Below are 26,175 nucleotides of genomic sequence, written 5' to 3' on the forward strand. Positions count from 1 at the left end.
TGGGCAGCAGCAAGCCTTGGAGTGGGACCACCAGTGACTCCACCCTGGGGAGTAAAACACTGAGCCCACCTGGTCTGTTCCACTTCTCATCCAGCTGAGCGCAACGAGGCAGCAAGCATCTTACAGGCAGACTAGACCAGAGGCCATTTTGATGATGCAGGCTTTGAACAGTGGTGGGCTAGAGGCAGTCTAAAGCTGTGGAGAGATTCTTTGGATGGGGGTTGCCCAGCCTAGGCAGGGCACAGACCTGTGAGCTTATGGGACCAGCTCAGCGGGTGCTGCATTGCCTCTGCCTCAGATGTGGGAGCTGTCACTCCAAGCTGACTGACATGTCCCTGCTGTCCTCTTACTGAGAGCTGTGCTTCTGTGTGAACAAAGCTGGCATGCAGTCCAGTGCAGCCCCCCTCCAATAATGCTGTGGAGGGGTAGCCACAGAACAACCCCAGTCACCTGCTTGGGAGGCAAGTGCTAGCAGGAAAGCCTAGTAACAGGAGGCAGAGCTGTGAAGCTGCCAACTCCGAGCCTCTTAGTGTAAATCCCTATGGATAACTGGGGCCCTCCTGCCCTAGGTACTGGGAGGTGTCACACCTCCCTACAGAGCTCCCTGGACTCCACAGTTGGGGGAAGCAGGGGGATGAAAGCTTAATCCATGACCTGAGCTGGCTGGCTGCATGGAAGTGGTGGTGCCCCTTCACAAAGGCTATATGTGGTATCCCCTCCCACCCCCAAGGCTTAAGCATATGCTGCTCTTGCAGAGGTAGGGCAGTTTGCTGCCCCATGTCATGCAGCTCTCTGAAGATGTGAAATGACCAAGTGAGAGAGGGGCTGGGATCTGACCTTTAACCCAGTGACTGCCCTGCCCTTGTCTGCCCTGACAAAACTGTCCCCCCAAACCCAGACAAGCTTGAACACCAGTTGGAACTGCAATTCAGACACTACTCCGAGGCCAGAGCTGGGGGTGACTGGATCTCAGTGCTCTTTGCCAGACACCACAGGGCTTTTGGTCCTGACTGGCCTAATGATCCATCGGCAAATTCCCATGGTGCTAACAGAGCAGCCCTGGGCCCAGGCCAGAAGAAGCACATTGGAGGGTGGTGGGTGGGGAATGGAAGCATGGTATGAATCTTGGGCTTCTCTCTGAATTCTCTGCCTCTGCACAGATGCCTCTAAGATATGGGTTAGAGCAGCCACACTGGCCTCTTGCCACTCTCTGAATGCTGCAGGATTCTGGTCTGGCTGGGGCTGGCAGCTTGGGGAGGACTAGCATGGGAGGAGGCGCTTGGACCTAACCTGTTGTCTCCTCCAGCCAGTTGGTTTCGTTACCTTTGATAGCCGAGCTGGTGCTGAAGCAGCAAAGAATGCCTTAAATGTAAGTACCCATCCATGTCTCCAGCTGGGGCCTCATGTGGCTAACCAGCCCCAGTGTTCCTTTGGAGATCTGTAACCCCCACCTCTAGCAGCTGATGCTTAGTGCCACTTCTAACCAGGCAGCAAGGTAAATGGATGCTTGGCTTGTCAGCAGCATGTGAAGGATTCCCCACCCGTCAGCTATACCCTAAAGCAATGGAGGGCAAGGATCAGTACCTACACTAGGACTTCAGCCTGGTCTAGAAACCAGCTATCGCCAATGCAATGCACTTCGTCTGTTCAGAACTCCTCCACAGCTAGGTAACACCTCTGGCATTATATTGTGAGCTGGGCAAAGCAAATACTGGAAGCTTCCTTCTATTCACTGCCAGCTCGTCATCTCCCTTCCCCATCACACCTTTCTACTGAAGACTAAAGGCCTCCCATGTCTGGGTCTCTAGCTCTGAGGTGAAGGGTTTTCACTGCATGATCACAACAGCCTGCCTTATTCGTAACCATGTCTGAAATGAGACACTAACTGCAAAACCAGCTTGTAAGACTGTGCAGTGTAGGGTGGGGGTGGCATAAAACTTGGGTGAGTTCTGGCTCCCCTGGTTGTGGGACAGTCAAACAGAGGGTGAGCCTTCAGTTCATAGATTCCAGGGCCAGAAGAAGTCCCTGTGATCCTCTCATTGGACCTCTATAGCAATGGTCAGATTCCCCACAATTCCCTTTAAAGCTAGAAAAACAGCCAATCTTCTCTGGAGAAGCTGCTGCAATCCTTGAAGTTGTTCTAGTGAAAGTAATTAACCATCAGAAGTGTACACCTTATTTCTGGTCTGAATTCATCTTGCTTCAACATCTAGTCATTGGGTCTCATATCTTTGGTGGCTAGACTGAAGAGCCCATTACCAAATATTTATTCCAAATGTAGGAGCCTGTAGGCTGAGCTTGGTGATACCTTTCATGCCCTAATTTGCAAATGAAGATGTGAGGACTACAGACCCCAGGTTCCCCAATGCTGGGTAGCAGTTTGCTACACCCATGTCGTGGCCCTGCCGGAGGAGGGCTGCCTTACTGATAGTGCTAAATGGCTAGGTGCCGTCAGGCAGGGAGGGTGACAAGTCAGTTCAGCAGAAAGTCTCATGGATAGAACTTCTGAATTCCCCCAGCACCTGGCTTACAACGGGCCCTGTAGATCTGTGGGGAATTTTATGTCTTCATTTCCATCACCATGGCATCAGGTGTCTGCCAGGGACTAATGCGCTTGCTGGCTCAATACACTGAGCATTATCCTTGCTGGGATGTGATGAAGTGCACACCTGTCCAGCCATGTGTGCCCCCACCCGTTACTTAGCATCCTGCCCCTAAGCCATCTAATAAAAACCTTGCTAAGGTGACAAGCCAGGCTATTGCATGTTGGGGAGCACATCTTGCCTCCCCCTACTTGAGCTGAGCAGCTGCTGCCTGTGGCTTGCTCAGGCTCACGCTCCTGTCTTTAGTGCAAGAAGTTTGCAGCCTTTTCCACACTAGTGCATCCCCACCCAGGTTTACCAGGAGTCTAGCCACACCCACTGCCAACAGGAGGAAATGCCAGTGTGGACAGGGCTCTCCAATCTCCAGCTCCATCAGATTTGCTCTGAGCAAAGCTCACCCACTCTGAAAGATAGTGCTGTGTGGGGCTTGGAAGTGTGCACATATGGACAGGACCAACACCAGATCAGCTGTTAGCAAGATGGAAAAATTCCCTAGTGCACAGAAAGTTGGAGAGTCAAGCAGTCCATTTCTGGTCTAGTGTTCCCTGGCCTCACCTCACTCTGCATAACTGGTTGTAGTCACAGGTTGGGCTCTGGTCCCTGGCTGGGGAGAGGTGACTAGTCACCTCTCATCTTGAACCCACCTGGGGAATGGAATTTGCTTCAGTGCAAGACTCTGTGCTCCCCCTCCTGCAGGGCATCCGCTTCGACCCAGAGAACCCCCAGACCTTGCGGTTGGAGTTTGCCAAAGCCAACACCAAGATGGCAAAAAGCAAGCTGATGGCCACACCGAACCCCACCAACATCCACCCTGCCCTGGGCGCACACTTCATCGCACGGGACCCCTGTGAGTAGCCACTGGGGCCGCATTGGGAAAGGAGGGGCTCTACAGTGAAGCAGGAGTGGGCACTGCAGCTGCTTCCCTTGTTGCTGTCTAGGTGGCCATTAATGCCCACATCAGGCAGGAGCCTGGCCTCAGATGTGCAGTCACTGCTGGCTGTTGGGAGGGCACTGAAACTGGGGAGAGCAACTTGGTCCTTCACCCACAGCTGCAGCAGGGCCCACCTGTGGGCTTTGCTGGGGCAGCCTGATTCACATACAACAAGGGGTCACCAGGTGTAGATGGTTCAGAGCACTCACGCTGCTATAGAGGCTGCCATGCTGTCAGGGTTAGCCCACCCCTTACCCCCCAGGGCAGGAGAGGTGGCATTAGCACATCAAGCCATAACTTCCCTCAGCTTGATCACTGGTGGCTGAGCTGCACAGGGCTCTGGGTGCAAGGAGCTATTCAGGGCATGGAGGCAGAGGAGTGGCTCTCCAGAGAGATCTAACCAAACTGGAGTTCCTCATCTCCCCTTGGGGGCGGGGGGGGACAGGGACTCTTGAAAGCAAAGCAGTGCTGAGCCTCAGTCTTACTGCTGCAGTCAGCTCTGCTCCCCCTCGGCACACATCTCAAACACTGTCACTGCTGTTTCTAAACCTCTAGATGACCTGGCTGGAGCAGCTCTTATTCCGGCATCTCCAGAGGCATGGGCTCCCTACCCACTGTACACCACAGAGCTAACCCCTGCCATCCCCCATGCCGCGTTCACATACCCAGCTGCTGCTGCCGCCGCTGCTGCCCTTCACGCTCAGGTGAGTCCTGCCCAGCTGCCCTGCTCCAAGGGAAGCCCTCCTGTGCCTTCTGGAGAACCATTAACTTGGAGCCTTATTTGTTCCTTCTCTCTGTATGATTGGCTGGGCCATTGGCTTCTGCACCTTGATCCACTACTGAGCAGGAGAGTGCATTCCTGTGCTGGTGCTCTAAGTGAACAGGCTTGCGGGGGGGCCCTGACGAAAGCCCGAGTTCACCTGCCCCACAGGCGGTGAAAGCCCAGACACTTCTGGCACTGCAGGTTCAGTCTGCCTGGCTGCCAACAGCAGGGGAAGCCTGCCCTTGGGACTTGGCTGGCTGGCAGTACATGGAGCCAAGCAGAATCCTGTTCAGCAGGGCCAGTGGAAGGAAAGGCTGGCGGATCAGTGAGCTGTGCAACCTGCTTATGGAGGGGCCAGTCACAACTCTGTCGCCAAGGCTGAGTTCCATGTGCACGTGAGACAGGGGCTCCACCTTCATGGCTCCTGAAAGGGAAGGTGTACTGCCAGATGGCTGCATGTACACAGCTCAATGCAAGTTTAATTAAATTAGGTACCTGAGATTTGGCTTTGTTCTGAATGGTGCTTTTCAAACTTCTCATCGCTAAAACTAATGGGAACTTTGTGCATGGGCTGCATTTGAATCAACTCAGTAATAGCTAGGGAGTTAATTATTGGTTATGCTATAGGCTATAGACCAGGTCAGGTCAACAGCTCCGATGACCACTCCAATTCTTGCCCTTCTGTAGCTTTACTGGAAACAGGATCACTGCATGCAGGCATGAGGTAGACTGGTCGTGTGTCAGGACACTTCACTGGTAGATGACTCTGCCTACCTGTTACTGATCTCTGATGTTCTGTACCCATGTGCTAGCTTGGGGAGCAGTGCTTGAAAGGCTCCATATGGCTCTGCTGCACCAGGGCAGCTCTAGAGGGGAACTGAGGCAGAAGCCTTGGAGCCCATAGGGAGCCTGGTCCTCAAGCCCCATGTCCTAGCTCCAGTCTCTGGCAAGGACCAGATTTACAAGCATGCTGCAGCTGCTTTGATAAAGCTTCACAACTGGAGCTGGCAGGCTGCTTTGGCATGCCCACGAATCTGCCCTTTCAAAGTTAAAATACAACTTAAGGCTGTTGCATCAGTTCCATGACCAAAAGCTGGGCTCCTTGCTAAAGGTTAGTGTCTGCCAATGTCCTGTTTAAAATCAAAGGAATTCCAAGACCACCACACTAAAATGGAGCTAAAGTTGAGTTTGAATCCCTAAGGACAAACTACAAGAATGTTGTAATGGTCCCCAGACCAGTGACTGACCCCCCCCCGACCTGTTGAGAGTTGCACTGAAAACCCAATCCAAACACATTAAGGTTTTGGATGCTTCAGCTTCTGCCTGTGGTGCTGCCCTGTGCAGGAGGAGGCATCAGAACCAATTGTAGCTTAAACAAGCTTTTAATTCTAATCTGGGACCTGCAATGTGCTAACTTAAACCTAGCATGGCCTCACCATGGGGAGGCAGAGGAAGGAAGGCTCAGTGGTTAGAGCCCTGCCTGGTCCATGGAAGATCAGGGGGTCAATTCCTGCTCTGCCACAAACAGCCTTGTGTGACCTGAGCAAGTCACTGTGGCTCACTCACTTCCCCATCTGGAAGTGGGGATAACAGCCTGGCCCTGCCTCCCAGGGTGGAGCCACAGGGCTGTGAGGCCATAGAGGTACCAAGGATAGTTAACCTTGTCTGGGAGCCTCCACTGTGTATTGCTGCATCTTAATGTGTCTGGGTTCAGCTGATGTGCAACAAAGGGCCATGGTTAGTTGCTCTTGTTGTTGCCATGTAGTCCTGATATCCCTGCTTAAGGCATTGACGCATGCAGGCTTGTGTCCTGTATCCTATGCATCAGGACCCCTCAAAGACTGAACTAGGGAAAGACCATCTCTGCCCAGCCGGGCCTCTCTTTAGCCACTCTTTTTGGCACTCTGCTACATAGGTGAGAGGTCCAGCAGGCCAATAAGCTGCATAGGGCCAGAATGAGCAGTGGCCTACCCTTGCATTGACTGACAGTCGCTTGGTTGCTCAAGTCCCTGCACTGCTGTTAGAGATCTGAAGTACACATGCCCATCCTAAACAGGCAGGTAGTGACTTGGGATACTGCACTCTAGAATGACTAGGGCTCTGCATAATGAGACTCCTTTATCAGGTTAGTCACCAAACCATGCCTCTCTATACAGCCCTAGGCTGCTGGGAGATGGCTAGAGGAAGGGTAAAATGTAATCACTGCAGCTGCTTAAAGAATGGCCTTGAAAGGGAAGGCCAGTTGGAAGCTTACCTGGACCAGAAGCCTCACCTACCCTTCCCTAGGACTTGAGCCAGAGGGGCACAGGCACTGACTTTCTTTTGTGCTGGGGGATGCTCAACCCCAGGCCCTGCCCCCACTCCACCCATTCCCTGTGCATGCCATATCCTTGCTTCTCTCCCATCCCCCTCCTGCATGCTGCAAAACAGCCAATTGTAGGTGCAGGGAGGGGGAGGTGCTGATTGCAGGGAGCTGCTGGTAGGTGCTCAGCACCCACCATTTTTCCCCATGGGTGCTCCAACCCCAGAGCACCCACAGTCAGCACCTGTGCAGAGGGATATTAATGCACTTGCTTTACAAGATCAGCTCTGCCCATCTAGCTCATGAGAGTCACTCTAAAAGCTTTTTGGTTTGCTCCACTTCCAACAGGGCTGGTCTGTCTAGAGTTCCTCTTAGATGCCCTACAGGAAGCAGTATTCATTAGAGGTAAGCCCACGAGCAGGAGTTCTGCCCTAGGCAGTGCTGCCATGTTGTGCTGGGTGGCTGGGCAGATGGCACTAACTACAGTACAGCCCATGCAGCCAGAACAGTAATGGGTTAACTTCAAAACAGTAGAACTCTGTACAGCTCATCCACATGCCAGCAGCATTCACCTGGCCTTTCCCACTCCAGGGGCAGCAAGGGAAGAGAAGGAGTGTCTTGCCAAGGACTGTGTGGTTTGATCAGGTCTTCTCATTAAAGTAGCTTTGGGACAAATATCCTCTCCTGCAGCTCTGAGTCACTACCAGGTTTCTCCCCATGCTGTGATCTCTAGCTGGCATGTCCTCAGAGGCATTCCTGCACAGGTGCTCCATAAAAATGTATGGAGTTAAACATTACTTAACTGCTGCCAGCGCTGAGCCACTTAATCCATAGGCAGGAGCCCTCTGCTGCAGAGGCCTGGCTGGGTGGGGCTGCAGGGTGGGGTGAGATTAGATTGAGGACTAGTTCTTGAATTGTGGATAAAATCTTTGCCAAGCAAGTGGCCTTCAAACCCTGTTCTCAATATGCAACAAAACAGACCACTGGCCAAGTCCTCCATCCACACTGGCTACGGTGGCTAGAGATGGCACTGTCCTCCTTGCTGTGATGCAGCATACAAGCACATGCACCGTTCCACAGGTTCATTGCTGCAGCTTCTCCTTCCCAGGAAATCTGGGTGAGCAAAAATGCTGGTCTGCCTGGATGGTCCCCTGCAGTGTGGGACCTGGTCCCCCTACACTGGGCATCAGCAGGTTCATAGCCTGTTGGAGGGACTCCTGTAACTCTTTGGGTCTCCTTGGCCTATGAACCCCTAACCAATTGTTAAACTACCCCAAGTAAAGCCAGACCTGTGACATGTAGCTCTTGTCTGGGCACATGGCTCATTTACCCATCCCTGAGGGACCCCATCCCCAGTGGTGCGGCAGCTGGAGAGGTGCATACTGTTTGCTGCCTTGAATAGAACTCTAGGAGTGACTTAGTGTAATAGCTCCGGCCAAGCTTGCTCCATGGGATTGGTGCACATGTCTCCCACTCAGATGGCAAGGGGTGGTACAAGGCTGGTCCAGGGTGTCTAGTAGCACTGAAGCTTTCAGTAACCTGCTCATTGACTGTTTCCTGTCCCACCACCAATATCTCTGGGAGGGCCACAGCACAATGGGCTGGCATACTTGACTGCATACTGTGTGATGCTGCAAGCCTCTGCCACGGGGACTCCCACAGTGGACAATCACTGACTTAAATGATCCCGTCTGCCTTCCCTCCCTCTCTCAAATCCCTCCTTTGATGTCCCTAGTGAACGCCAGCCATGATGCCAGCGCAGGCTAGCCCTGAAGCTCAGAGCTGTCCCTGGAGATGGGACACCCTAGTGATGCCTAATTGCCGCTAGTGGAGTGGCTGTCCTACAGCTTCATTCCTAAGCATGATGGCCCCCACGTCTGGAAAGACTGGTAAGGTAACCATCTCTTCTCCAGGGTGCACAGCGGGATTTGCAAGCTTCTGCCCATCTCTGTAGCCCATATCTCCTTGGCGATCAGTGCATGGGCCTCACGCTACCCACCCACCAGAGCCTGGGGAATGAGATGCCAGGCATTCTTTCTAACCCACATCTCCAACTTGGCAGCACAACATGGCACCACAGCATGGCACCATCTTACATTGAACTTCTCCCCAACAAGCTAGGGTTTACTTAGCTCTGTCAGGGGCAAGGGGGCAGGAACCTCATTGAACCATGGCAGGGAAAACCTGCTACTTGGTGTCAAAGGAGTTCATCTCTCCCCGGCCACACCCTTGTCTCACTCATGTCACATGGTGGGGGAGGCGAGCAATGTGATGACGGAAGCACACAACTAAATTCTCTACTGTGCACGTTCGAGAACAGCACTTGTCAGGCACTTCCTTCCAGACTCTCCAAAGGGGCTAGACCCAGCCCCACGACATCAGGTCTAACCTTTACCTTTCCTCCCCAGTTAGCACAAACAAAGCCCGCTCCTGCCTGGGGCTCAGCTCCTCTTGGCAGACTGCCGGTGTTGCCAGGAGGCAGCTCCAGAGAGCCCTAACTAATGTGGTGGTGGGGAGCTGCACAGAGCAGCACAGCAATGCACTCCCCAGTGCAGGGGGAAAACGTGGGGTCTGAAGAGGGGTCTTCACAGAAGAACATCTGTCACTGCAGTGATGCTCCACTCAAGCAGAGGGGTTAGAGGTGCCATGCAGGGACACTCTGGCTCTCCTGGCCCAAACTGCAATAGGGAGGAAGAGGTGCCAGGAGGCTCTTCCAGCTCCTGGAGCAAACTCTGAGTCAGTGTGGGGACCAGGACCCTTGCTTCCTGTGGCTTGGGAACTTCTGTGGGCATGGCAGGTCAGTTTGCCCCATACCAACATGGCCCTTCAGGAAGGGGCCAGGCTGTCTGGCTCGCACTAAAAGTGCAAGGTAAGGATCTGCTATAGCCCCTACCGTTGCAGGGTCAGTGTCGCTGCTGCAGCATCTTGCCTAGGATGGACCCTCTGCATGGGGGAGTGTGGGGCTCTTGTAATATCTGTAACTTGTTCAATAAGCATTTACATTCCTGTGCCTGGCCCCTGGTGGCACAGCTCTCCCACAAGGGAGCACCTCATTGAGCTCAGAGCAGACACACTGGGTGAGCCAACCTGCTTCTAGCAGCTGGCTTCAGTGACTGAAGCCTTCTCCAGCTCCCCCATGCTTTACCCTGGCTTCTTTTAGCCACCTTGTCCTGGCACACAGCTGCCTTGGCAGGCTCTGTATGTAGCAGAGACCAGAAATGAGCCAAAGTATTCCCCATGGACATGGATTGGATGCAGGTGGAGAGCAGCGCACAAGGGGATGTATTCTTCCAGCAGTGTAGCCTGTTGGTGGCTGCAGCAGACACACTGCAGCCTCTGCATCCAGCTGCAGAGCTACCCAGTGACACATGCATGGCTTGCTGGTCAGCTCCCTTCCCCAAAGGGGTGCTGTCCCCCAAGTGAGCAGGAGGTGGGAAAGGGATTCCTCCATTCAACATTTGGCCCTCCAGACTTGGTGAGGAGGCAGCAGAACCTGAGGTTTTCCAGCAACTGGAGGCAGAGCCCATCGATGGAAGGGGAGGTCAGTGACTAGCTACATGCTTTCTCCCTCCCAGCTGGTATTTCTGCCTTGTCCAGGCTTAATGGGAGCAGGCTGCTCACTTGAGGGCTGGCATAGTGCCAGAACTGACAGTGGTGGCTGCATCTGTAGGGAGAAGCTGCAGCTGACTGTCCCAGCACTCGCATTCCTGGTGACCTGCCAGAAGGTAGATGTCAGTGGGTTGGAGGGGCAGGGTAGGTAGGACAGATCCTGGGGGACTGCAGGTGATGTCTCTGGAGAGGAGCAGATACTCAAATAGCTCTCCGGCTCCTGCTGGAGAGGAGTGATGAGAACCATTGTAGTGTTGCACAGGTGACTTCAGCTATGCTGTGTGGCTGGCTGGCAGAAAGGCCAAGTAGTGTGAGCACTGAGGTGGCCTCTAGCAATTGGTATTTTAGGGGAGCAGCTTCCAGGGCCATAGGACTGTTGGGGAGTCCTGGTCTGGAGGGCATCTAGGATGTTAAATGTCATCTGATTCTTTCCCAGCAGAGGAGAGCCTGGTGCTGGAGAACTTGTGTTGGCTTTGAGGGTCTGGTGCACAATTGTCCTTTTGACATGAGGTCCAGCTTGCTCCTCTGGAGAAGGTGGGGACTTCTGACTTTCTGGAGGGAATGCAGAGTGGCTCTATACTTGGCTGGGAGCCAACATCTAGTCCAACATAATGTCCTGCCTTTGCAAGTCCATAACATTCAGTTGTTACCTGCCCAGTAGGATGAGAGCACTTCAGGTTCCCATAGCTCGGTGCCCAAGTGGGATTGTCTGAAAACAGGCTTCGTTAGTTGCCTGATGCAGGCTAGGGACTCTCGGGTGCCTTCAGAATCTATTGAAAGGGGGGAAGCAGCTACTTCTCCGGCTACAACCAGCTTGCTCAGGCCTAGCTGAATCTCATTCTGACTCCCACCCGGGTATAGATGCCTTTTAAGGCACTATGTGGGTGAGGCCTGAATGCTCATTGAAATGCCTCTCCTGAACAGCAAGCTGTGCCCCTACATGCTCCTTCCAGGGCAGGCTTGGTAGGGAAGAAGCTCTCCTCACCCAGCTCCTTCCTGCCTCCCCAGAACCAAGGCTGCTAGGAAACTTGGGCATGTATAGCAGGTGGCAGGCTAAGCTGTCTCCATGCTGCATGTTGCAGTTCTAAGGCCAGACCGTTCTGGCCAAATGCTGCTGCTTACACCCCAGCCCCCTGGAACACCCTGGGAGCAGCTGGGTGCAGTCAAGTGCCTGCTGCTGCTTAGTGGTGGGAGGGCTGACAGTACTTGGCTAGACCACCCTAGTGGGGGGCAGTCATTTCCTTGGATGGTCACACCTGCGTGACTTCCAATCTAGATTGCTCTGGCCCCAATGGCAGGGAGGCAGTGTCAGCTGAAACCACTCCCCCAATCTCCTCTGTGGCAGAGGGCTCCCTTTGGCTCTTGCTGGGCTCAGCTGCCATCTCCTCTCCCTCTTGTGAAGACCTCCACCTGCAGGGCAGGGTGGTGGCTGGCATGTTGACATAGAGTCTGCTGGAAGTGCAGCTGCTAATCGCCAACGGCTGGCTCTCTTGGCAGCTGGACAGCACATTCCTGCCTGTGCCGTGCCGGGGACTCAGTGTCAGGGCTGCAGCTTTTCTGTCGAGGCACAATCTGAAGACTGATTCCTGCCGGAGGCTGCTAAGTCAAGTCTGACTCCAGGAGGCTCCTCCAGAGCCATGCTGGGGGCTCTGAATTCATGCTAGTCCACCCTCACTCCCTCTGCACCATGCCCTGAATGCCAGACTAGCTGGCTAAGTCAGTCTTATTACTGGGCACAAGGGGCCTGAAGCTGACAGAGCTTGGATTTTTTTGGTTAGCAAACTTTAGTCACCTAGAGGCTGCAATGGGTGCCTTTGATTAACCTGAACCTGCCTTTGAGAATTGCTAAACTAGCTCTAGTCCATGCAAGGTGGCAAGCAACTAGCACCTCTCTGAGGTACAGGAGTGTAAGGGTATCTCTACACTGCAATTCAACCCATGGCTGGCCTGTGTCAGCTGACTCTAGCTCACAGGCTGCTTAACTGCAGTGTAGATGTTTTGGGCTCTAGGACCCTGTGAGGTGGGAGGGTCCCAGAGCTTGAGTGTTTACACTGCAATTAAACACTCCTTAACCCCAATCCTGGGAGCTGCATCACAGGCAGGCTGCAGGTGTCTAACTGCTGTGTAGGGAGACCCTAGGTGGCTGCCCTAAGCCAGTCTTCCTTTTGAGGGACTGTTTGCCCTTGGGGCTGAGTGGCAAGAGTCCTGCACAAAGAGCAGGTGGACTGGGTTAGCTCAGGTGACTGAACTCCCACAAACATTCCAATTTCTTCCTGCAGGCTGGAGCAAGTCTTCAAACTTCCTAATATTTCCATGGTCAGAAATCCAGGGACCAGCCTGGCTGGGTTGGAGAGCAGTGGCCTGACTGGGTCCTCTTAGCTCAGCCTCCTGGCTTTTTACATGTTAACATTACAGCTCCCAGATGACTTGAAGTGTCAAACTACAGCTTGGGTCACTGTCTACTACCAAGGAGTAAAGCCTCCCTGTGAGCAGAAGGACAAGGGGGGAGGGACTCAAATCCTTGTACTCTGCAACACAGGGGAAGCACTTGGAGCTGCTGCAAGTGAGGTGCTGGTTGCTGGCTCATGAGCTGTTGGGTAGTAGATTCTCTACCATATCTGCTGATACAGCCCTGTGCCCTTGGAGAAGACCCTGAAAACTCTCCCTGCTGATCTGAAGTGGCAAGTAGCTGTGGTGTGCAAAGCAAGCTTGAGGGAACACTGGTCTCTTTGTGCTCAGACAAGAGATGAAGAGCTGGGTGCATGAAATGCTCTCCACTAAATCTCATGCAGAAACCCTTTTGGGGCAAAGAAGCAGCAAAAGCTTCCACCTGAGATGAGATCCCATTGTACTAGGTCCTGTGCAGACATAGGAATATGTGGTCCCTGTCCTGAAGCTCTCCCAGTATGAGTTGGGTGGGCTTGCAGAGGAAGACTCCACAAAGCTCCTGTGTGGCTTTTTGTTGGAATCCTCTCTACCAATGGCCATGGTGTGAACAAACAAATCCAAAAACCCATCATTCACTCTCCTATCCAGTCCATTAGGACCTGAGCCAGCACTGGGGGATGAACAAGTGCCAAAAGACATTCTAGACAAGAGAATCCCAGCTGGGATTTGTGTCAGATGCCTAGTTGTGAAGGGCTATCTCCTGAAGTAGACTCATCTAAGTCCCATGGCAGGCTCTTTGCCTTGTTCCAGTAAGCAGCTCACCCTCTGGACTCTGCATTGGTGTGTGTGAAGTCTCTAGAGCCTGATCTGATGCCACTCTAGAGATGACAAAGCATCACTTTGCTGCCTTCAGGAAACTCCTTTATCCATTCTAGCCTCCCACCACTGGCTCAGGTGTGAGGACTGAATTTTTCTCCTTTCAGTTGTACATCTGACCAGAGCAGTGGCTTGGATACACTTGTAGGCCCCTGAATCTGCTGTCACAACTCCTCCATTTGCACTTCCATTTCCTACAATGGCAGAAATTGTAATACCATTTTCTACCTCCCTGGCTTCAGTAAGCTTTCCTGGGAACTGACAGTGTCCCTCCAGGAAAGGAGTCTGCCTCAGACTGCCCACTGGGCTGCAGCCCTCCAGATTCTAAGTGGTCAGCCTGTCTGGCCTTTACACATGAAGATGGCATGAGCATCCTTGCTGTATGTGTCTCTGTTCTAACCACAGCCCAAGAAACAACCTGTGGTGTTCCTCATGGAGGTTCCTACAGCCTTCCCCACTCTAAACAGGGGAGCTAGACTTCAGCAATTCCATCTTGGAGGCAGGTGCAGGCAGTGGTGGCATCTTTTCGCCTGGCCAGGAGGGGGCTAGTAGGTGCTCAGCATACACTGCTCCCCAGGCTAAAGCTGGTGTCTCTTCCAGTCCAGTAGTAACACTGTTGGTTTCAAAAGCCCATCCAGTACTATGGGGGGGGGCCCTGCTCAGGGCAGCACAAAGTACCTGATCAAATCCCTTGGAGTAGGGGCAGGTTGTTAGTTGTCAAACTGTGTACTGCACAGGGAGTCAGTTTTTCCCCCACATTGAAATCCCATTGGGTAATGGCTGCCTTCTGCCAGCTTCTTGGAGACCTTTTCTTACATGTGCTGATTTTTTTGGGGTTCAACTCCCCAAATGACTCCTGGCTGATGCCACATCAGAGACTGCCCTGCCCAGCAGGATGCTTGGTGTGAGCCTCTGGGCAGCAGGCAAGGAGGCAGATGTCCCTAGTGCTGTGCAGGCAATGTGGGGTTTAAACCCTGAACTGGTGGATGTATAAATGAAAAGATGGCTTCTGGGGCAGGAAAGGGGAGTAAGTAGAATGGCAGGAAAGGACAGCCCGGCAGGAAGAAGTAGAAGACTGTTCACACCACAGCCTGTAGCCACACTTCTAACTGGCTGAAACCCACCTGCTTTGTACAGAACCTGGGTTTGAACTGTGGCCCCCAGCTGGGCCCACTTAAGTGGTTTTGAGGTGCTTTAAGTCAGGCAATGTGTGTGTGGATGCTGGGAAGAGTTAGGGGTGAAACCTGGGTAAGAGCCCAGGTTACTTCTGCAGTGAGGACACCCTACTAGCTGCTAGAGACTAAACAAGGGCTAGATTTTTTTTTTTTGGATCCCCCCCTTGGCAGGGATTGCAGCCTTGTGTACTTTGTGCTTGGTCGCTGCAGCCTGGTTTTACAAGAGCCGTCTCCTTGGTCCTGTGCAAAGGAGGCTCAGCTCTGGGGCTGGAGCCTCTCTGCAGCAGAGGCTGCCTGCCAGTGTTAAAGAGCAATACACTGCTCTGTAAATGGGGATTTTCCATTCCTGGTCAGCTGGGCAGGATGGAAGAAACTAATTCCAGATGGTGTGGGGGAGGGACAGAGGACATGGAGTATGGGAAACTTGTATGAACTCTAGCTGTCCCTGTGTATGGAGGGACATTTGGGGGAGGAGGACTTTGAAATGTGACCATCATAGTAACTGGGAAGGAGCAGCAGTGACTGGCCCTAATCTGAATCTGTAATTGGGTTCAATACCTGTGGCTCACAGGGCTTTCCTCTCCCTGGGGCAGTGGGACCAGGAGAGGGCTACTCAAAGGGAGAGGATAAGCACAAGGGGGAATTGCCCCAGGTGACGGCTCCAGGAAGTTAGGCCCTTGTGGCTTACCACAGCAGAACCAGCTCCTCCTGAAGAGGATGGGCATTATGGTCTCTAAAGTTACATCTATCCTGCATTGTAAACCAGGTCTGTGGGACATGGGCTTGGATACACCTGGGTTTCCAACTGCTGGACCTAGGTGTTTCTGCTGTGCTAACACAACCATACTGCACAACTCAGGTCTGCTGCTTGAGCTGCATCCATAGTGCAGAATGATGGGTCTTAGAGCCCAGGTCCTGCTGTGACTCGGGCCTGTCCCATAGCAGGGTCCTGAGTGCTTACGGATGTGAATCTCCCTTTGTGTGGACTGAAGGGGTGGGGTGGGCTCAAACCTGATTCAAGCCCAGGCTTGGTGTGCGGTGTAGACTGTCCCTAGTGGGCTGAGGCTTGGAGTTCTAATTCCAGTTCTGACTTGCTGTGGCCTTTGTCCTCTCACTGGTACCATGGGGGCAGTGCCAGAGACACCCATTTATTTTCTAGCTGAAACTCACTCCCCACTGTCCTTTGGCAATGTCACTTAAGCCAGATCCCCTGGCTGGAGGGGCTCCGCATCCAGTCAAGACCCTATGGTAGGTTGAAGGGGATAAGAGGGGAGACCCTACCATTATACAACCCAGCAGTGCATGACATGGCTTCTACATGCCCTGGGCTGGTGAGCTTCCTGCAGCCTGGGAGGGACTGGAGGGTTCAGGCTTTGTAACTTTCACCTGTAGTCCAGGAGCCAGGTCTGAGTGGCTGCCATATTGTGGATGCCAGTTAGCCTTAAAATGAATAAATGGGTGCAACATGAAGTGACCTGAGTGCCAATGACAGGTGGGAACAGAGGCTTTGATTTCAAACTCATTGGGGCAGAGCCGGTCCTGCTGTATGTTTGAAGCACCATGCATGTGACTGGCATAAGAAGTCCACTTGGAACTGGACTCATCAGTAGTTTCAAAGGGGGCTAGAGACTAACAGCCATTAGCCTCAGTGATCCCACTAGGCTAGATTGGGGGCAGGGCTTTCCCTCCGCCTCTGCTGTTCCTGTCCTGTAAACCCACAGCACCCCAGTCTCTGGCTATCAGTCCAGCCCCTGAACTCTCAGACATTGTGATCATAGCAATTCTATAGCTCTGACAATCTCAGCTTGTTTTAGCTACCATAAAATGTAACTCAGTCCAGGACCATGTGGCTGCCTGCAGTAGCTCAAGTCCACTTCCATTGCATCTCCTGGGAGTGACTTTTCTCTTAAAAGAAGGCTGTAGGTGTTATGGCTCAGTCAATGCAGAATGCCCTGTCTTACAAGGCTGTGGAATTCTTGGCCCAATCTCGGAAAACCCCAGACATCCCATCTCCCTGATAGGCCAAATGAGTCCCAGATCCCAATGCTGGGAAGGCTTGGTTCTGAACTGCACTTCTTGGGCTCAAATGCAGCTTGGGTCTGCTCACCCTGCCCCAGCCTGTACCAACCTTTAAGCTTGAAAGGCTGTTCCTGACTGACCCAATTTCTGCCAAGTCGGGTTGGGAGTTAGGCAGCAAACGAGTGTCAAAGGAAAGAAACGGCATAAAGACACACAGCTGAGCCCCTTGGCTCCTCTGATCAGGAGGAGGTACTCCACCTGTAAGAGGACTGTGCCCAGAACACCTACGCCACAGGGTGGAAGACTCCTCCAGCTTTCTTTCTATCTAGCTAGAAGATGCAATATGCTCAGTTCCTATCTAAGCAGGGGTCTGTCAGCCAGCCCAGTTGTAAACCCCTCCCACCAAGGACACTTCCAGCACAGCCTCTGAATGGCATTTTTCTGCAGCAGTCCACTGGATGGTTGGAAAGGAGCTAATCATTAGGAATCCAGTGTCCTACCTGCACAGTAGGACTTGCTGTACACATGGGACTCAGGCTGTCTTGGAATCTACTTTAAGAAGAACTGAGTCTGTCCCATGAACAGCTTGTTCCTTTTGTGGAGAGGCCACAGCACAGGGCAGGTTTATTGTCTATACCACTACCAGGCCTGGGCCCTCAAAACAACCTCCAGGAAGGCCTGTGCAGTTGGATCAGCAGGATGGAGGCAGCTGGCTTTCCAGCCCGTGGGTTGGAAAATCCGCAGTTATCTTTATCCACCTGCAGCCAGCCTCGTTCTCCCAGCATGCCAACACCCTCCTAGTGCCCAGAGGTGCACAGCCTCTGCTTGCAGAGCTTTCATTGAACATAGACTAGCTTTCTTGATGTACTTCCTGTGGCATCCCCCCACCTGGCCAGCCTAGTGACTAATACAAACCACTGCTTTCTAGCACGCCTGTTGCAAGCAGTTGGCTGTAAGGGGTTATCTGGGAGTAACTGTTAACCCCTCACAAGCTGCAGCTACAGCTCTAAACTTCAAGCAAGAGCCCCTCACTCACTCTTCAGACTGTCTGGAGGTAGAACTTTATTGCAGACTCTTCCAAGGTAACTTCTCCTAGTGGTGTCAGCCTAGAGCCTCTCCCACAGGGAAGGTGTCATTGGCCAGCAGCCTGGACACAGTCATCTTTCGGTACCTCTGCTGCCATTCTCAGCCTAATGCAATAAGAGGCCCTTGGCACTGACGCTTGGTCAGTGGTGAGGCTGGTACCTTGCAGGGCTATGCGGTGCCAGCTGTCGGCAAGTGAATGAGCATTTAACTAAAACATGGAGGGATATGGTGCTGCCCTTTAATGGAGGGATCAGAAGGTAAGGGACCTTCTGCTAATCTGAGCTAAATCAGGCTTTCTAGCTTTGTAGTGGCCTGTGCAGTCTCTTGGCTCTTAATCAGCCAGGATTCTTGCCTCATTTCCCCCAGTGGAGCTGGGATTATCTAGTGACTTTCTTCTGAGAGCTTCCCCGTTCAGTCGCACAGCCCTTCAGCTCTAGGGCCTGTGTACACTTGGCTTAGGTATGTGGCCTCTCTGAGGACAGGCTGAGAGATGACCAGCCCAAGGCGGTGGGGCAGGTCACCCTTGAAGCACAGGGAATGTTTTTGCTTTCCCTATTTGCTGCATCCTGGTAATGCCTCCCCACTTCTGACTGCTCCCAGGATGCTGGGAGCACCCCCATTCTCTAGGGCTGACACCACTAGGCTGGTGCTACAGAGCATCCCCCTGCTGGGCAGAAGCTCTGGGATATCAGGTCTTGATATTGGCCAATGCTCCCAATCCTCTGAGTGGCAGCTATCTGCCAGTGGCAGTCATGGCTGTTCCAGACCACCCCTCCTTGCTCTATGGACATGTGAAATTCAATCACAAGCACCTCTGAGTCTTAGTGATGCTTCTCCATACACCAGCAGCCTCTTCACTGGGTCAAATACCCCAGCTAGCAGGCTGGATGACAATAGTTGGCCAGATGCCTGTTCTACCCATCTTATTTCCATTTCCTTTTTACTCCAGCAAAAGCTTCCTCACCTGGCCTCCCAGCTGTACCGAGCCAGTGATTGGGAGTGGGGTTGCAGTGCTGGGTCTGGCCCACTTAGTGAAGGGGAAAGCAACAAGTGGGCCCTGTGACTCAGCTGTGCCAAGCTGGGCATGTCCCCATCTTGTACCAGCTGTTTGCTCAGGTTGATGGAGTCAGGCTTGTCCTTCAGGTTTCTCTCCTGGAGGCAGGATTGCAGGTCCTTGTGAAGCAGATGTATGGGCATGCATTGCCATAGAGAAGGGGGACTTCACAGGAAGCAGAGATGCAGTAGCAGGTGACCTACGGGTTCCAATCACCAGTATAATTACTGTGATGTACCCTGCTGGGGTAGTCTTAAATGTCAAATGGCTTGATGTCCCCCAGCACCCTTGCTGGTGGCTCGAGTGTCTCCTGACCAGTCAGTGTTTCTCCTCTTGCTGAGGGGATTTGCAAGCGATAGGGAGTCCTCCATGTGCTAGGGCTAGTTGTGTGTGGGAGGATGGGGACGTAGGAGCTAGCTGCCTCTGGCCAGGCCCAGGCAGGGAGGCTGAAGCCATGTTCTCTGAAAGGTAGCACACAGCACTGCCAGCATCCCCCGTAGGGGATGCAGTGCTGCTGGATTGTGGATGAGATGTAAGGCTATGGTCCTGAGTTGGTCTGGACACTAAAGATCCTATGCCAGGGCATGAGACCTGGTGGTGTAGGTATATTCTCCCCCCCAACACATATACATTCTCTATTTGGGGGACAGAATGGTTATGGCCTGTGACTTCCTTCCACTGAATACCCCAAGATCCCTTCCCTAATGCTAACCAGGGCTGCTGGGCATTGGTACTCTGCCTCCTTCCACCCAAAGTACTTAGTTGAAAGTTTGAGTCAGTGAGAATTTGTGACTAACTTGAGGTCATAGCTCTATCTAGATAATCATAGGGAAACCCCCTTCCCCCTCCCCCCCAGCTTCCTCATGAGTTGCAATGTTAGACACTTCCTGTACAGCTGGAACTCAGCAGGCCAACTTGAGAAGCTTTCTACCCCTGAACTCTCTAGCCTGTGTATCTTGTAACAACCTGTGGGTCCCCTCATGACAGTCTGTCTTGCTGCTATCAGATGTACTTGCCCTTAACAGTGACTCCATGGGTGAGCTTTTCAGAGGCATGCATGGCAGTCAGCTAGTGGCTCCCTCTTCCTTCACAGGAAGTCTTTCTCCCTAGCTCCATTGGGAGAAGTGTGTGGTGTGAAAGAACCCCCTCGCTCTAATAGGATTGGAGAAGTGCCACACTTCCCAAGCCCCCAGGTAAACAATTGCCAGGTCTCATGGTATACAGGCCTAGAAAGACACTGTTATGGTTGGGGTCTTAGACTCCAGTCTGAGTGGTGTGAACACGAGTACTCTGGCTAATGATTCATCAGTGTGTTAAGACAAGGATTATGATGCTGCAGGTCTGACAGGCCGGCTATTGTGGGCTCCTCCTGAGATGGCTTCTAACAAGCCTGAATGCCAAACTATGCTCCTGTTGTATTGATATACTAGCAATGCTAGCCTGTGTGCCCTTGGTAGGGGGCAGCTAAATTTGTCCAAATCCAGACAACTTCCAGATCTTGGGTGCACTCCATATTGGCCCCATTCCTAAAGCCAAATCTTACCTCCTAAATGGAGGAAGAGGCTTCCTTCGGCTAAAGAGCATAAAGGGGGAATAGGAGTCTCCTGACTCTTATCTCACAGTTACTTAAGCTCAACTGTGCAAGAGCCCTTTGTGGTGCTGGGGTCTGGATTGCAGCATGCAGTCCAATGGTAGCCTGGAGCAGCAGGCCCTCCTGAGGGATAGCATCCAGGTATCTGTCTAGAGGCTACTCCCCCCCCCCCCCCCCATACTGGGTGGAACTGCCCCTCTGTGGCACGAAGGGGTGTGCAATTCCTAGTCTCTGTGTTAGCGACGTTATCACAGTAGCGGAATGGCTTTCTCTTTCAGATGCGCTGGTATCCTCCCTCCGAAGCTACCCAGCAAGGATGGAAGTCTCGTCAGTTTTGTTAGTTCTTCAGTAAGTATGTCTGCTTGGAAGTGGGCCTAGGCCAGTGCTGTGGGGACAGTGCTGCAATCTGTTCTGGGTCCTTGCATTCCTGGCCTCTGGGCTGCATGAAAATCTGGCCTGGCCTTGAAGTGCTGCCTTGAGTGGGACTTGTGTATCTATCATTGTGGGGGTGTGGAGGGAAGTCTCTCTCATCCAGGCAGAGAGTGGCAAGCATTCTCAATAGCCCACACATCGTCATCTACTGCATTCTGCTTAGGTGATGCAGGGACTGGAGTAGCAGAATTTCCCCTTTTTTGTCTTCCTCTACTAACTGTGAGTTCTGGGGCCCTCTTGTTCCCAGCAGCTGATGTGACTCCGACCCAAAGACTGCATAGGAAACTTTGGCCAAATTAATGCTAAACATTGGCCTGGGTGTGTTGCATTAAGGGTCTGAATGTCAGAATGTTCACTCAGATTGCCGCTGGCATGGAGAATCATTAAAGGGAATGAAGAGTAAGTGTGTAAAAACTAAAGGAGTACTTGTGGCACCTTAAAGACTAACCAATTTATTTGAGCATGAGCTTTCCTGAGCTACAGCTCACTTCATCGGATGCATACCGTGGAAACTGCAGCAGACTTTATATACACACAGAGAATATGAAACAATACCTCCTCCCAGCCCACTGTCCTGCTGGTAATAGCTTATCTAAAGTGATCATCAGGTTTGGCCATTTCCAGCACAAATCCAGGTTCTCTCACCCCCTCCCAAAAACCACACACACAAACTCACTCTCCTGCTGGTAATAGCTCATCCAAACTGACCACTCTCCAAGTTTAAATCCAAGTTAAACCAGAACATCGGGGGGGGGGGGGTAGGAAAAAACAAGGGGAAATAGGCTACCTTGCATAATGACTTAGCCACTCCCAGTCTCTATTTAAGCCTAAATTAATAGTATCCAATTTGCAAATGAATTCCAATTCAGCAGTTTCTCGCTGGAGTCTGGATTTGAAGTTTTTTTGTTTTAAGATAGCGACCTTCATGTCTGTGATTGCATGACCAGAGAGATTGAAGTGTTCTCCGACTGGTTTATGAATGTTATAATTCTTGACATCTGATTTGTGTCCATTTATTCTTTTACGTAGAGACTGTCCAGTTTGACCAATGTAAATGGCAGAGGGGCATTGCTGGCACATGATGGCATATATCACATTGGTGGATGTGCAGGTGAACGAGCCTCTGATAGTGTGGCTGATGTTATTAGGCCCTGTGATGGTGTCCCCTGAATAGATATGTGGGCACAGTTGATAACAGGCTGTTTCAAGGATAAGTTCCTGGGTTAGTGGTTCTGTTGTGTGGTATGTGGTTGTTGGTGAGTATTTGCTTCAGGTTGCAGGGCTGTCTGTAGGCAAGGACTGGCCTGTCTCCCAAGATTTGTGAGTGTTGGGTCATCCTTTAGGATAGGTTGTAGATCCTTAATAATGCGTTGGAGGGGTTTTAGTTGGGGGCTGAAGGTGACGGCTAGTGGTGTTATTTTCTTTGTTAGGCCTGTCCTGTAGTAGGTAACTTCTGGGAACTCTTCTGGCTCTATCAATCTGTTTCTTTACTTCTGCAGGTGGGTATTGTAGTTGTAAGAAAGCTTGACAGAGATCTTGTAGGTGTTTGTCTCTGTCTGAGGGGTTGGAGCAAATGCGGTTGTATCGTGGAGCTTGGCTGTAGACGATGGATCGTGTGGTGTGGTCAGGGTGAAAGCTGGAGGCATGCAGGTAGGAATAGCGGTCAGTAGGTTTCCGGTATAGGGTGGTGTTTGTGACCATTGTTTATTAGCACTGTAGTGTCCAGGAAGTGGATCTCTTGTGTGGACTGGACCAGGCTGAGGTTGGTGGTGGGATGGAAATTGTTGAAATCATGGTGGAATTCCTCAAGGGCTTCTTTTCCATGGGTCCAGATGATGAAGATGTCATCAATATAGCGCAAGTAGAGTAGGGGCTTTAGGGGACGAGAGCTGAGGAAGCGTTGTTCTAAATCAGCCATAAAAATGTTGGCATACTGTGGGGCCATGCGGGTACCCATAGCAGTGCCGCTGATCTGAAGGTATACATTGTCCCCAAATGTGAAATAGTTATGGGTAAGGACAAAGTCACAAAGTTCAGCCACCAGGTTAGCCGTGACATTATCGGGGATAGTGTTCCTGACGGCTTGTAGTCCATCTTTGTGTGGAATGTTGGTGTAGAGGGCTTCTACATCCATAGTAGCCAGGATGGTGTTATCAGGAAGATCACCGATGGATTGAAGTTTCCTCAGGAAGTCAGTGGTGTCTCGAAGGTAGCTGGGAGTGCCCAACCTGATGATCACTTTAGATAAGCTATTACCAGCAGGACAGTGGGGTGGGAGGAGGTATTGTTTCATATTCTCTGTGTGTATATAAAGTCTGCTGCAGTTTCCACGGTATGCATCCGATGAAGTGAGCTGTAGCTCAGGAAAGCTCATGCTCAAATAAATTGGTTAGTCTCTAAGGTGCCACAAGTACTCCTTTTCTTTTTGCGAATACAGACTAACACGGCTGTTACTCTGAAACCTGTGTAAAAACTGAAGATCCTGGTAGTAAACATTGAGTCCCAACTTTACCACCTGAGCAGGAAGGAGGCAGCCTGTCACCTGCTGTGTCCTATGGTGAGGGTGAACACATATCTGCCCCGCAGGTAATCTCAATGGCCTGGTAAATGAATTAAGAGCAATGCTCAGTGTGCCCTGTCTCTTATGTTCCAGAGTGTCTATTCTTGGCTTGTTCCCTTCTTTGTCTCTCCATGGAACGATGTGCCAGGGATGAAGTAATGGATCCATCAAAATCCATTTTGGTTTGTGGACACTCCGCAGTAACCTCACATTTCTCCTGGTATGGAGTTGTGGGCTTCCCTGTTAGACTGTGAATATATCCATACCCACCCAGCTCAGTGGACTGCATTCTGCCTGTCCTCTCCCCTGCTTCCCCTCCCAACAGATTCCCAGACTGAGTTTCTCCTTCCTGTGCCACTGAAGCCTAGATGGAGGGACTCAATCCTGGTGGTAACAGACGGGTTCATCCCTACCAAGACACTGGTGCCAAATGAGGCCTAGCTGTACAGAGCAATACCCAGGCTGCCTTGCCCTCAACTTTATGCAGCTCTGCTGAAGGAAATGAAAGACAATCAGTTTTGCATGTTTTCTGGCATGAATTTAAAACACTTAACTTTGTGTATGTGTGAGTGTGTAAGTTTGTTCTAGCATTTGTGTAACTGTAGCAACAGGTCTTGGCCTAACTCTTGATCTAGCAAGGTTCTTCATCTTGCTTCTGTGAAGACTTGGCTTTCAAAAATACTATCCTTGTCTCACCCCTACTTGTCCACCTCCCCAGCCCTGCATTCTCCAGTCTGACCAGAAGATTTGAAAAATGTTTGTTTAGAGTACAATGCACTGGGTTTCTTTTCTTGTCCGGTCTCTTCTCTTGTTTTTAAAGTCAGGGTTATCTTTTTTTCCCCTCAGACTTTATATAGAACAGCTGTAAAATATCTAACTTTTTTCTTCCCTCCCCTGCCCCCCCATCCTTCTGATTGGAGAGATTCCAGTGTTGCCAAATCAGCTATCCTTATGGGAGTTCAGAACAAAAAGTACGAGTATTTTTGTACCATCTGTAATAAGGAAATATTTATGCATCATAAAGAATTTTTGTGTGTTTTTTCGTGTGCAATTAAAGAGAAACTGTAATCCGGTAAGATAAGTTAATGTTTAGTTAAAAGCTTGAAAGAAAAGTTTTTTTCTGTAACAATGATTCCGTCAGGCGTAGTAAATGAGAAACTGTGCAATTTTTGTTTTTTTATTTTAGCATCTTATTGCTTGGTATTGAAGTGCTTAAGTATTCTATACAACCATGGCTGTCTTGCTTGTATTAAGACTTCTGAGAATAAGTTGCTATAGAATTGCTGATCCTATGAGAATGTGAAACTGGATAATATATGAAATGCAAAAAATATACCCAGAGGCTGCTGTGACTCTTTTCTGTTGTCTGTGGTGTATTTTCTTCTGAGCACCAGAAATCTCAAAGCACCTCAGCTTGAGAAGAGCCCCGCACCACCCCAGGAGGCAGGTCTGTCATATGCCCGTCATAGGTAAGAAAAGGGAGGCAACAGGGTCGAGTGAACTTTCTAAAGTCACAGAGCAAGTCGGTGCCAGAACACAGGCATTCTGGTAGAAATGTACGAACTTTCTCACTCACATAGTAGAAAGTGCTTGGGTTGGCTTGCAAACTCAAACAGGCACCAACTTGACTTTTTTTTTCCTCTGAAAAGTCAAAGTTACCAGCCCTAAAATGACTTTCTCCCCTCTACAAGCTAGGAACCTCTAGTGTCTGTCACCTTAAGTGTCTTCTGGCTCTTGTGATCACATGTTGTTGTGACCTCCCTCTTAGCAGAAATCCTCCAGCCTGCCCCTCCTAGTGAAATTCAGCATGTGGTGTGTCAAGGCAAGGGCACTGAGTGGGCACCTTTCTACCCATGCTGGGGTGCCAAAGCTGATGTCTACAAAGGATCATGACCCTGCTCAGTCAGTGACTTGTTCCTTCACTCTCAACAGCTACTTGAGCTTCACCCCGTGTCTGAGCCTGCCTGGATGGAGATACTTCACCTTACCATGTGCATTGTCTTCACAGCCCTAAGAGGGCTGTGATCAGCTATGTATACAGTGTGGCTTTTCCTAGGCCACAAGGGCTTCCTTGTTCTCTAGGCTCTTCCCCTCTGGTTTTGCAGGAGCAGCACCCTGTGTGGATGCTTCAGGCCCCTGACTTCTAGCTGGCAGGGGGGGCTTCTTTCCCAGTCATTTAACATACAAGAGGCTCTTGCAATGCCTTCCTCTGAAGAGGTGGGATGGTGGCATGTCTGCATGATGTGCTGCCTTTACACTCCCTCTATGCCTGTGAAATAAGTGCCATGAAACTTATAAGGGGAGAGTTGAGGCAGTGACTTCTGCAAAGTAAAACAAACTGGCAACCTGCATTCAGTAGGCCCTGGTGTGCAAGTGTAAAGTGCAGGCCTCATTGAATGTCACCATGTACCCCTGACCAGGTCTTGCATAGAAGCACTGGCTGAGACCTTTCTTTTTGCCCTTCAACCGATCTCAGGATGACTAAGGGGCTTGGTCTGTGTAGCCCTGAAGCTTTCAGGTCTAACTCACACCCCAGTCAGAGGCAAAAGGAGCCAGTTCCTGCCTCTGCTTCCCTGTCCCTCTGGAAAGACACCTTGCCATACACGAGGCCCTCTGCTCTTGGCATGGGTTGGATGAGAGCAAAGACTTCCCCCAAGCTGCTTGCAGTATGGAGCCCTAAGATGCAAGCAAAGGGGAGCCTGCCCCTTTCCAACCCCAAGTCATTCCCTTTGCTTCTAGGAATCTGTGCCTCTTCCCTGAAACTCAGTGGCATTTCCTAAGGTTAG

General features: G+C 51.4%; 1 protein-coding gene across 5 annotated transcripts in view; it reads left to right on the top strand.

Moving 5' to 3' along the window:
* RBPMS2 (RNA binding protein, mRNA processing factor 2) overlaps nt 1-24,746 on the top strand; it is a 50,614-nt gene extending 25,868 nt beyond the window's left edge. The window contains exons 4-10 of one of the 5 annotated variants that reach the window (XR_007358854.2): nt 1,307-1,369; nt 3,300-3,450; nt 4,090-4,238; nt 6,948-7,004; nt 8,335-8,488; nt 20,676-20,745; nt 23,483-24,746. Coding sequence is in view for 3 of the 5 variants with exons in the window: in XM_048867096.2 (XP_048723053.1) it covers nt 1,307-1,369; nt 3,300-3,450; nt 4,090-4,238; nt 20,676-20,738 (426 nt within the window). In the remaining 2 variants the exon portion in view is untranslated. Of the gene's footprint in view, nt 1-1,306; nt 1,370-3,299; nt 3,451-4,089; nt 4,239-6,947; nt 7,005-8,334; nt 8,489-20,675; nt 20,746-23,266 lie in introns of those variants that run through there. The other 4 variants (XR_012670198.1, XM_075132946.1, XM_048867096.2 and 1 more) reach the window with 4 other exon arrangements.
* The last annotated feature ends 1,429 nt before the right edge of the window (nt 24,747-26,175 follow it).

This window comes from Caretta caretta, chromosome 10, assembly GCF_965140235.1.
Source record: "Caretta caretta isolate rCarCar2 chromosome 10, rCarCar1.hap1, whole genome shotgun sequence".
Classification (NCBI taxonomy): domain Eukaryota; kingdom Metazoa; phylum Chordata; order Testudines; family Cheloniidae; genus Caretta; species Caretta caretta.